This window comes from Carettochelys insculpta, chromosome 15 (genome assembly GCF_033958435.1).
Source record: "Carettochelys insculpta isolate YL-2023 chromosome 15, ASM3395843v1, whole genome shotgun sequence".
Taxonomy (NCBI): domain Eukaryota; kingdom Metazoa; phylum Chordata; order Testudines; family Carettochelyidae; genus Carettochelys; species Carettochelys insculpta.
The window spans coordinates 35,106,971-35,119,889 of record NC_134151.1 but is presented as its reverse complement, the minus strand read 5'-3'; the positions used below and the strand labels follow the sequence as shown (position 1 = coordinate 35,119,889).

General features: G+C 40.9%; 1 protein-coding gene across 3 annotated transcripts in view; it reads right to left on the bottom strand.

The window, feature by feature from the left end:
• Positions 1–12,919, bottom strand: part of GALNT10 (polypeptide N-acetylgalactosaminyltransferase 10) — a 156,146-nt gene that overhangs the window by 33,572 nt on the left and 109,655 nt on the right. For all 3 annotated transcript variants that reach the window (XM_075010128.1, XM_075010127.1, XM_075010129.1), the window contains exons 5-7: positions 8,908–9,093; positions 6,118–6,301; positions 5,121–5,238 (exon numbers count right to left, since the gene is read on the bottom strand). In XM_075010128.1, the coding sequence (XP_074866229.1) occupies positions 5,121–5,238; positions 6,118–6,301; positions 8,908–9,093 (488 nt within the window). The remainder of the gene's footprint in view (positions 1–5,120; positions 5,239–6,117; positions 6,302–8,907; positions 9,094–12,919) is intronic.

Here is a 12,919-nt window from a genome sequence, read left to right as displayed (position 1 = left end):
CGTCAAATGCTGAACTCCCCAGCTGCACTACTGCTTGGGAGTCACCTACACTGGGAAGGACATGAGCAAGCACTCAAAGAAAAAAATGGCTACTAACCTTCTGTAACTGCTGTCCTTTGATATATGTTGCTCATGTCCATTCCAACCACCCACACTGGTCTAAGTTAGCCAGCAAGAAGGAACTGAGAGGGCTGAGGGTTGATCGGTCCCTTTATACCAGTGCTATGGGTGTGTGACTCAAGGGGGCAACAGAGCCAACATGGCAGATACCACTGAGGGAAATCTTTCTGGCAGCAGCGCTTGTGGAATGGCCATATCAGATATTCAATTGTTAAGAACAGATTAAAGAGTTTTATTGAGTGAATATTTCAATGTCAATGTAAGATAAGCACCTTAACTTTAAAACAAGCATCTTAATAATTTGACAATGATTCTTTTGCAAAGAAATTTCACAGCTTCACAATTCAGTCTACACATCTATTTATTATGAACAAACCTTCTATTCTTGCAATCCCTGCAGAATTATTAAATCTATGAGCCATAGATGAATGTATCAATTAATCTTAACTTCTGAAATACAGTGAGCCTCTTTCAGTTGAAATGTCATTTTCTGCCACAATTAAAGAAAAAGGGGTCTTTGCTGAGACTAATTAGAGTAAATTTAGCCCTTCATAAATTACCATTTCTGGACTGAAATAAAACACAGAGTTTCAGAGAGGATAAGCAACAGATGAATGAAATAGTCTGGTTTCCTGTTGATCAAGCAGTGTGACTGACTGCAGTGGCATGAGAGAGACAAAGAGCTTGCATAGCCACTGTCATCGCTCTTGGAAACCAGCATTTTCAAAAGGGGACCGAGAGAAAGAAGATGAATGCTGCCTCTGCCCTCTCCTGCAGAGAATTACATTATTACACAATTTCATTACACAACACTGACAGGGATAAATGGATCCAACTATAATAGAATCTCCAAGGGAAGGTTTTTTTCCCCCTTTCCTCTAGTAGGAGGACAAGAGACCGCCTATATGGCTTTATTACTTAGCCTTTTGTATATAAACAGTGGGAGGACAGTATCATTTACTGTGCGGTAACTGCCTGATGAACATACTTTGATAGGTCTTTAAAACAGCATAAAGTCATTCAGATTTGAATTGGAGCAGGGAGTTTGTTGCCTAAGCTGAACAGTGCATTGTTTGCATGCTCATTGCTACTACCTGTTGGATCCATAATGACTCTATCTACTTTCTTTCAACAGAACTTAGGGCTGACCATAAGACTCAAAATGCTAATGCAATTCGTTAAAGGAAAATTAAACCAAATTTGACTTAAGCCTAGATATAGGTTGAATTTCCTCTAGAGTGTAAGGGGGCATTCTGTACAGAAATGCACTTTAACTTTAAGCAAAACTCATTCCCTCTATGAAATTTACTGCCACTTGCAGATTCACTGAAGATGTCTCAGGATTCATTTCATGGCAACACAGGCATGTGAAGTCACACAGATTGCAATTTTGGCTCAACGAAGTCATGCACCACATAGACCAGTGCCTTGGGCTCAGGCAATCAGCAGTGGTTAACAAAATCCTTCTGCAAGCCAGGAGAGTAATGACCTGAAATCATCACTACCAGCCACTTACTATACCAACTGTTTGGGGCTTATAAGAAATGAAAGCAGTCAATCTAGCACTTGGTTAGAAACTAAAGCATTCTCATCTCTGGCTTCTCTAAATCAGGACTGAAACAGTCAACTGGTAAGTGTAGAGATGTCTGTATAGCCATTACCCATTCTGCGTCTGTTCTGTGGAAAGGACTTCATTCATCAGAAGCTATTGAGCCATACTCTCAATAAGTTCTATGTTCACCCAGACAACAAAGCACAGCTAGAGTTCTGCAGATGTCAGAAAGGAAAAAAACATATTGAAGCTGGAAGGGAGAACTTTTACACATTTTCATAATTTCAGAAGAATGGAAGTTTATAAAAATACAGGCATTTGCAGCATTAATGCCCGGCCAATAAAGGGTTTACTTATGTTATCCTCAAATGTCTTAAGTGTTTAACAGTCATTTAGAAAATTGTCATTGATATGAAATGAGAACTGTCAGAGCCTCAAACACATATGCACTGCCATCATGGATCAGACCAGTATTCCCTCTAGACCAGTATCTGGCCTCTGGCAGCAGCTGGGCACTTCAGAGGAAGAGCAAGACACACCATGGCAAGGAGAAACATCTCCCTCATTCACATTAAATCTCAGTTTGTGCCCTAAGGCATAATAGTTTATATTTATTAAGATATAAAAATATTCCAATATAACTATGTTCTTACTGTCCACATAAATATCTAATTCTCTTAGAATCCTGCCAAGCTCATGTTCTTACTGCTATCCAGTTGCACTGAAGTCCACCTATTAATTATGTATTGTGCATAAACACAATCCCCTTTTTATCAGTTTCAAATGGCAGGCTCACTGATATTCTTTTCTACTTGTACCCTGGAAAAACAGCATGCTCCCATCTACCTTTTCTTATGCCACCCACTTTTTTATACTTCACATATGCTCTTTGTTCTGCCCTTTAAACCAATTCTCAAGCTTTTCAGTCCCTTCCTCATATACAAGCCTTGGAGGGGGTGGAGGAAAAGAGGCAGGGTTTGGTTTGCAGTGCCCATCCTGCACTCACCCATGCAGAGACAATTTCAGATTTTAACATGTGAGGAAGGGGACTTTCAGCCAGAGCTCAGGGGCCACTTAAGTCTGTGGAAGCTCTTAAGTTTTTTTGAAATGGAAGCACACATTATTAAGCCACAAGTTATTTAGACAATCTTCTCTGATTCTGGTGTGATTTTTATGTTTGTGTCTTGCTTTACACCCATACCCACTCCTATCCCCTGAAGTTTTCTAGCTATCTGTATATAGACGGGAAACCAGAAATTCATGTGGATCCCATCTTGTGGCCACCATTTTAACTAAGATGCAGCTGCTTCCTCAATACAGATGTGAGGTCAGAAGAATGATGGAGGTAAAGGAGAGACAGAAAAAGGGGGTCAGAACCCAAAGGATAGGACAGAAAAGGGAGAGGAGGAGGAGGAGAATGGAGAAGAGGATGGGGGACAGAAGAAAGTCAAGATCCTCAAGGTTCTGCCGCTCTCAGAGTGCCACATTGCTCCATGCTGGGCTCTCCCTGCACAGCTGCCACCAGCACTGATTCAGCTGCTCAACAGCCTCTGAGAAAGAGCTAGAGGCGAGAGTTCGCCACTGGCCCTAGACCTGTGTGCATACCAGGGTGTAGGAACCCCAGAGAAACTTGCCTCCTCTGGCTCCCTACCAGTCTCTTCTCCCTCCCCCCAGGGAGTGAATAGCTCCTCAGATTCCGTGACCAGGGGGAATGGGCTGTGCCAGGGACAGAGGTCAGGAGAATGCTGCAGCTGATAGGACTCCGTCAGTGGCAGCTTCCCCAGCATCTCCTGCAGAGCAGGTCATCTTTTCAATGGGAGGCAGAATTCATGCTACAGAGGGAGCTTGAGAATTATCACAGAGCCCCTCCTCCTGCTGCAGACACCAGAGAGCCCCTTCTCCGGGCTCCATGCTGTCAGGAGGGAGTCCAGAGATGGAGCAGCCTGCCCACCCTGCTCTCTCAGCTCCAGATAGCAGAGCACAACAGGTGCTGCTGCCACTGTTCCCTTCCATGCCTGTCTTTCCCACATCTCATGCTCTCAGGGGAAGGAGGGAATCCTTCCTAAAATCAACAAGTGGCACGAAGCACAGGGGGTTGGTATCTGCTCCCTCCACCTAAGTGGCCCCCCTGCACGAGCAGTTCCTACAGCTCCAGTCCTGCATGCCTGGCTGGGTTCAGATCCCCACTTTGGACAAGGCACCAAAAAGTTATACAGGTTGCCTGTGCAATTTCAGTTTGGCTCCCCTGTGTTTGTGTGTTATGATATTCTAATTACATGATCACATACTACTTTTTCCACAGGACCCAATCTGCCTCATCTTGTCCAGTCAATCCCAGTTTCTACACTTCTCCTTGCCCAATCTCAGCGTGTCCACATTTCTTTCACCAGCTACCAGTCCCAGTCCTTTCTCCACCATTTCCTCCTGTCCCAATCTACTTACACCACCCCCCAGTCCAGCTTTGGTCTCCTCAGCATTCAACTCAAAGGGTTGTATGCTCCATCAGGAAGCACCACCAAGTACACAGGAAACAGGCTCCCTGGCCTCAGTTCCAGACACAGCCCCATTTTGGCCTGCAGTGGCTGGTAGCAATCATTACAGGAGAAGCCCAGCATTGCTACAGTGGCCCTTGCCTGAGGGAGCACACACAGGTGTTCTCTGGGGATGGAACATGCACAGTGTGGTCTGCTCTACAGCTGCGAAGAGATGGCGCATGCTCATTCAGGATGGAATCTTTGGACATTTTGGCTGCTTTAAAAAAAAAAAAGAAAATCACACAAGTCTGAGATGATGTGTGATTTTCCAAAGGCCAAATCTGGATGCATTTTCACAAGGACAGCAAGAGGTACATCCATCAAGCCCTGTTCCAAAGCATGGGGACACTAGAGCTTTTGTAAGAAAAATGTTTCCAGACATGTGTTTTAAACAACATGGGTAAACTGTCTTTTTCCCAAACTTCATTCTTGAACACAACTGAACTATTTGGGCTGGAATTTTCCAGAAACATCATCCCAAGATACTCTGGTATGGAAAATTCCAGCCAAATAGCTTAAGCTTGAGAAAGTTATAAGCAACTGAAAGCAGGATCTTGTAATGAGAAATGTCATTACTAATGGTGGGAGTGGGGGAACTACTAGCCTCACTTACATTGAATACTGGTCCTAAAGTAGACTGCATGGCACTACACAGTTAATATTTTGTCACATTGCAAACTATTATTAATGCTTTGTTTTCTGGGTCTTTTCCAGTTTTTAATTTGTGACAGTGCTATTCTTTAAGCCATTATCTTACAGCCACCCATATCTTTCAGACATGTAAGATATGCATGCGTGTGTGCGCGCACACACACACACACACACGAGAAAACTTGGGATCAGTGCTAATAGAGCTTCTTTAGCATTCAAGATCTTTTCAAAGAAAAAAGTAATTTTCAGAGAACATAGCTCACCTTAAAGGATATTTCATACTGTTCTCCTCCCCATATCTCCAGACCTGCATCATACCCTCCCAGCTCCCAGAACCACTTTCTATCGACTGCAAACAGTCCTCCAGCCATTACAGGAGACCTTAAGAAAAAACCAGACTCTGTATTACAAACATATTCAAGATACGGCTTTCCAGCTGAGCATTAAACAAAACAAGATAGCATTAATGTTTCTTTAGCACCCACTCCTCCTGGTACCTCCACACTTCTATCAGAGCATCTCCCAGTTGTCCTTGCTTTACAACCCTCTCCCACTCCTTGCTACCTAGGATGATTGAACAGGGGTCCCTTTGGAGCTAGTCAATGCCACTCCTCTATTGGCTAAAGGGTTCACTGTTGAGTGACACAAGAAATTCACCTCCTCTGAAGGGATCCCAACATGTTACATTTTTGCCCCACCAGTACAGGAGGTAAGAGGCCAGAAATTCAGTTTCCTGGCATAATTGTGAAGTTATCTGGCTTGCAATCACAAGGTGGATCTTCAGGTTTTTGTTTTTTGTTTTTTTTTTTAAACGCAAAAATTTGACAGTATTGCTCTCAAAGGCTGGCAGGAACAGCAACAACAAAAGCTTGGTCCCAAATTATTATTTCTGTAATCTACAACAATCAAAATGTCTGATTATTCTACAGGTTTTTACTGGAGACTGAGAAAAGAGCTATTTGTTAATGCCATGCCAGAAACTTACATTCCAAAGATCTTGGTAACAGATGACTATATTACACATTAAATTTTTCATCAACTTCTGCAGAGGTTAGATTTCCGAAAAGTAGCCACAAAAGAGACTGTGTCCACAGTTCTTGGGCTAAATGAAATGTATTACCCAGTAAACAAATAGCTACTAAAAACAAAAGGATACTCTACCACCAGCTTGTGACTCTCAGTATAATAAGATGTAAGCAGCCCTGTAACAGGGCACCTTTTGCTAGCCATCTATCATTGTTTTACATTTCTAAAACTTACTCAAAGGGGTCACTAGGATCAGGTTTCTGTAACTCAGGAGGGATTGGGATCCGCTTGTAATACATCTCCCAGTCAAATGCTCCTCGCATCGCATCTCCAGCTTGGGTCTCATATCCAAAGTGGTCATGGTCAATTACATCAATCATTGGGCACACGATAGTCTTGCGGTTCCGAGCAATACGGTCTGAGGATCACAGAGAAATAAGTTAGTGAGCATGCACCAATAGCCCCTTTCATCAATAGTTACAAGAAAAGCATCTACAGACATGAAGCAATATTAAAACAAGAGCCTACTTTATCATCATCACAGAACAACCATCACAAAGCTACTTATTCTAACACCAAAGTCCAACTTCAGTGTATCACTAAATACCTTCACATCTAGAAAAGCAGTCTCCTGAAAAAGGGCTAAATTTTCTGCTTTGTTGCACTTCTATTTTTGCCTTAAAAATTACATGGTGCTTCAGTATCTCTGAGCAGAAGGAAACAATTATATTGGCCAGAATTAGATTAGAATTGTATTTTCAAGGTAACGTGAACCTCAGTTCTGACCTGTGCTGTCAATTCCCCTCAAACTAAAAGGGCAAGTCTGAACTGCAAACACAAGAGGAAACTGCAGCTGCTGTGACATACCTGTGTTGGCTTTAATCTAGCTAGGTTGAGTGCTTGTGGCTATGAAGATACAGCAGCATGGACATTAGCAAGGGCTAACAAACCAAGTGACTACCTTAAGTGCTGGGTGAGCTTATACAGCTGTGTTGGAACCCACATTACAGCAGCTTTACTACCATCATTACCTGAGCTAGTCAGATTAAAGCTAATGCTGGGTATATATATATACGAACTGCAGTTACATCCCTTGACTGCATTGCAGACATATCCTAAGCGCTTTTGTACAGAGGCTCTGTATTAGACAGAATTATTTGGTGTTATATGTATTTACAACAACAAATTATTTTCAATAAATATTATATCTACATGATATAGAAAATTAGGCACTCAGGATAGTAATACTCACCCCTACGTCTGAGAAAAAAACTGAACACACCACAAATGGAAATAAATACCTGGATATCTCCCTCCTCTTTCCATAGGTCCCCTGCCACTTAACATGACAGACTAAACAGACTATCTTGCATGTTCTATGGACTTTGTCGAGTCCACAAAACTAATTTTTACAAGTATCCTAAATACAAGCTCCTTCTGCACCGGGTAAAAGCTAGTGCAGTATGCCACCTAACCCCAATAAGCTTTGAAACTCCTGCCAGAATCTGGCAGGAAATGATTCAGACTAATGCCATAAATAATCTTGACAGGCTCTGGAAATGGACATCTGTGCCTCCCCTCAATCTTTAATTCCAGCTGAAAAATACTGAGACCGGATTAGTTCCAACTCGGACATCTGGAATTTCTTCAAAATATACATTTTATTAACAAGTTTTCCGAACTAGAAGTTAACTTTAAGCACCATAGGACAGATAATATATTTTAGTTTCCTATAAACAAAATGTTTTGTACTTGTTAAATTAAAGCATACTATATATGTGATTTAAATGACATTTGGACTACTTTTGTTTCCTTTCCCTGGGGCTCAACAACTCGCAAATGTTTATACCACACAGAATTAATACCAGACGCACAAACTGACAGGCTGTGAAAGTAACAGCATTGCTGTTTGAGAACTCAGCAGACAATTTTTCATTTTAATTTGTGACTGCATTTTTCTTCACCTCCTGATGCGTTCTGTCATTATTTGCTAGACAGATGCCATGTTTCACTCCAGAGGTGGCTGCATTCCAATGGCATACATGGCACTTGAAACAGACATGTAGAATAACCTGATATTCTTCATGATTAAAGATGCTATAAAAGCAAATTGCAGTGTAACCATAAGTAAACTGGATACTCCCAGATGCCCAGTGTAAGTCATGTGGCTGGTTTAGCATGCACAATGTTTCTGGTCAAGTTTCCTGAGTTCAAACCTTGGCATTGGTCACATGCAAAAAAGCCAGGTCTCATTCTACTTTCCATTTGGGCATCACACAAAACTCACTTGCATTTCAGCACAAGCAGAACTGTCATCTAAAGAAAATCTCCAGAATTTGATTAGTTGGGGACTATGGTGCTGCAGAATTAAGATATATTGAAAAGAGGCAGTTCCCTTGAAAAGAGAGAACATTGCTCATTTAATCCGATACATTCAAAAGGAATTTACTTTATGAAACTAAAATCCCATTAAACACTATTTTAAGCACAATTTTGTAAAGGATAAAACACTTTTTAGGTGTACATAGTAGTTCATATCCATAAAACATGGTTTTCTACATGCATGCAGATTATGAAGTTACCTTAAAACACATTTCCATAGAAACAGAATCAAGAGCTATTTAAAATCTACAAGCTTAGCTTTAGATCCTATAACTAATTCCTCCTTACAAGCTGCTGATTGACGACATGAATGGTTTGTTCTCCCAACAAAATGTAAGTTACATGAGATTATTTTTAGTGGGGACGTAACAGACCATGATCTCTGTTTTTAATTAAACAAAAAATATTTGGGAGAAATCACCCTTCCACAGAGAAATGCATTGCACTGAAGGCTATTGTTGCTGACAGCTCTCCCAGGATTTTCTTAAGAAAGTCAGTTTTTCAGATGGTCATCTATTGTTACTTTGGACATTTCTGAATGAGAAGACAGCAGAATGACCATACAATAAAGCACATGCTGACATCTCTCACCTGATTACCAGGCTGAAGATCACTTTTGGGCAACACTTCAAAACTCCTTACCTAGCAGAGGTGGCAGCCAGTTTACATTGGCTTCGCAATGAGAGTCTAAGAATGTGATAACATCTCCTATTGCCACAGAGGCCCCCAGCATTCGAGTTCTTATTAGTCCTTCTCTCTTCTTGGTGCGCAAGATTCGGACATTTGGGAACTGGGCCATATAGTCTTCCAAGCGTTTCTTCAGGTGTTCTGGATAAAACAGGAAAGTTAAAGAAGGTAACAATCATTCCATAAGATGTAGCTCCCTCTGTACTTGTTAGCTCTCTTTGGAACATTGTATTGAACAGACTGTAATTAATCAGCTAAGAGGAAAGCATGCTCAGGCAAGATGGAAGGAGAAGTACAAGTAATCTTTAAAGTGTGGGTTCAAAATTTACTCATGGAGCTGGGCTTGTGAGGTTTCCATGAACTCAGCACAAAAAAATGGATGGAGGAACTTAAAACTGGAAAGAAATGGGAGATAAGAGAACACATTAGCGAGCAAAAGCTAATTAACAGAACCTCAGGATAAAAACAGAATAATGGACCAATAGCAGGGATGCCCATGAGAGTAGGAGACCAAGCTTTTTCAGGATTTGGATCTGGATTAAGTAACTCACAATGCCAAAAATGCACAGAAAGATCATTTCAGAATTGTATACAAACCTTACTGAATTAGTTTTCTCTGAACTTCTTCAGGCACACAAAACACATCCACTCACACACATGTAAATAGCTCCCCCCCACAAAAAAAAAAAAAATCCTAGCTAAGTTGAATCTACAAGTTGGGAAGGTATAGCCATCATTACTGAATACACATTTGAAATTCAGATACTATACTAATGGGGCCATATAATTGTGACAGACTGTATGTAACTCCTACGTTCACCACTTTCACAAAAGTAGGGTAATTTTGTACAAAGTGTGCCTTGTGAGGTATCATTTGAAAACTCAATCTGCTGATCATCATGATCTTGATAAAATATGTGTAGCAACATTATACAAAAAAGGTAAGATTCTACTGTATGACCTTGCTGAGACATGCCTGAAGTTTAGAAAAGCAGCCCAAATCAGTTCTTCAGAGACAACAGATTTGCCAGTACCTGAACCAGGTGTCAGTATAACCAAGGAGCCATTTTTTGGCAGGAAAGAGGGGTGGACAAGAACTTTACATCTTGGCAAACAATTGCTTTCACCTGAACACCCACTGGAGAAGATTCTCAAAGGGGAATGCTGTAACAAGGAAGAACCAAGGACACAAAATCACCTCTCCCACATCACCTCTACTCACAGCATTAACAATATTTGAAAGACAAAAGAGGAATCACTGAACTGGTGATGGGGGATTCTGGCTGAAGAATCCACATGACCAGAGCAGTCTGGCTGGTGAGAAAATCTTTTCACTTTAAGTTCACTCAGCTTGAACTTTACCCTTTATTTCTTTGTAGCCAACTCTGACTTGTAATCACGTAAAATCTACCTTTTGTGTAATTAACTTGTTTCATTACCCTATCTAAACAAGTGTGCACTTTGACTGAAATGTCTGGCACCTTCATTTGAGATAACAGGGGTAGTACTTATTTTTATTCATGAAATGGACTTTCTAGGAGCTTGTACGGCACTGAAGGAAGAGCAGGGCAGTATTGATAACTCTTGGGTCACGTCCAGGACAGGGAATTTGCTGGTGTTACTCTGCAACAGAATTCAGTAGGAACGATTTTGCATGCTAGTGTATGTAAACAGAACAGGAGTGGCTTCTCTCTGTGAAGCAGTGTGAAAGGCACCTCAACTGCAGGGTTGAGGGCGGGGGGGGGCAAGGTGTACAAGGGGACAGCTCTGCACCCCTGGAAGGGGCAGAAGGGGCAGGTCTGAGGCAGCCTGCCGTCAAGGCCTCCCTGACCACAGCGCAAGACACTGCCCTGACCTACAGCCCTCAGAGCTGTGCACCATATGCAGTGCGGTGCTCTGGGGCAGCTTCCCCCACTTTGTCCCTCCTGTCTGCGGACCTGATTTTGGGGCACAGCTGTTCAACAGTTCAGACTGTATCTTGGGGAATGGCACACGTTCCTACAAAGATGAATCAACTCATTTAGCAAAGGATTTCCCACTCCTAATATAAATCTAGTCATAGTGCCCAGAATTAAAACTTATTCTCAGTGTATCTTGGATTTTATTTTGGGGATAGTGGGTCAAAGGTGGAGAAAATCTTGGCAGTTACAATAGACTATGTATCCTTTCTTTGATACTGCCAGTAGCTGCAGTCATTCAGAACTAGTCAAAATCTGCTCTTGAATTCCCTTTAAATATTTTTTAGAGTACTCCTTACACAAACTTGACATTTATTGTTTCTTCAGAGTCTGATTTTAAATCTCCAGTAGCTTTAATAAGAAACTCATTTTGGTGTTCATCTGTGCAAAGCGAAGTAATTAAAATAATTACAAAAATTAAAACCAGGTTAGTGTGCTTAGTAAAAACCTTATTATACTTACTGCTTTCTAGCAAAGACTAATTACCTTTTCAAGTCACTTTTGAACAGATTATCTGCAGCAACAAGAAATCAATTCTCTCTAATTGAATAGATAAATCTTTCAAAAAAGTAACTCTCTGACAGACCAGACAAGGAATTAACACCCATTCCTTACAGTGTGTACATAATGACTGTTAATTAAAAAAAATAGTAATAAACCATAACCACCACTCATTCAGTGCAGCTGCATCATTCCTCGCTACAAATGGAAAGAAAAAAAATCCTTACTCTATGCTCCTCCCCCACAAAAAAGTCATCCAAAGCCAATTTCAAGGTATAACTTGTATCTCTGTTACAATAATCTAAAATGAGAATAAGTTAATCGTCATCAAAACAGCTGACACAGTTACCCAGTAAGAAAAGGAAGGAAGAGAAAAGCAGGAGTAGGCACCTGATCCTCCCAATCCTGGCTTCATAAGACTGTAGCATTTTCATGATCAGGTCCTATGGTGATTACTGTATCTAAATTAGTTTTCTCCACAAAACATTTTAATGGGTCTTGAAAGACTGCTGAAATTTCCTAGAATCTTAAATGTTCAGAGGTAATTATACAGCTTCTTGCTGTTCATGAGGCAGTGCAGATGAATAAAACAAACATCTTTTAAATATCAAAGACTTTGTGCGTTTGTTTGTCTGACTTGCATTCCAATGCCTTGTGCACACTTACATTTTCTTAATGTTTACTGAAGACCCACTTTCCAGCTTTTTCACACCATGTCACCCTACACTGCTGATATGGATCCAAAGGAAGTCCATCTGTTCTTCACTGGAGTTGAACTAGGAATTATCACAACCAGAGAACAATTTAAGAACACAACATAGGCATATTTCTCTCCATGTGACATGATGGTTGTTTGCTTAGCAACTATGATGTCAAAGATAGACAAATAATTAGCAGCAGTTAATAAATCAACAGTCAATGTGAAGTTACTCTACTAGGACAGGAGAGAGAAAGAACATATGAGTAGCCAAATTCTCTTAAGAATGCTTTTCAGAAGATATCAGTTGTTCTAATCCATTTAGATTCTCACCGCACCCATCTCTGTAGCATCAAAGAGAGTCAAGTTCTCTATCTTCCACGTAGTTTTCAGGGTAAAGCGCATCAAGCTCTCTACTACTTTTATGTCAGATCATAGAAGCAGTGAAATTTATCTTTCCATAAATGCAACCAGGATGCAACCCAAGAGGTGACATTACAGGAAGCATTATATTAATGAGGTAAGTGGGACTTGAAAAACTACAGAGTCCTGCTGTTTGGCTTACAGGAAACAATATATGGATGCCTTCCTGTTGTGTTTATATTCCTCCTTACAAGTGACGGGGCAGATAGTGTCTCATTCCTGACCACCAAATAATAAAATGAAAATACAAACCAAAACAAAGAAAAGTAGCTTCGAGCTATCAGATCATTACAAACATGCTTTTCTTCATTGGCTCTAACAGTCCCTTGGAAACCTACCGCTTGGGAAGGTACTCTCTCTCTACCTGCTGTACATTTTTAAAGCTACC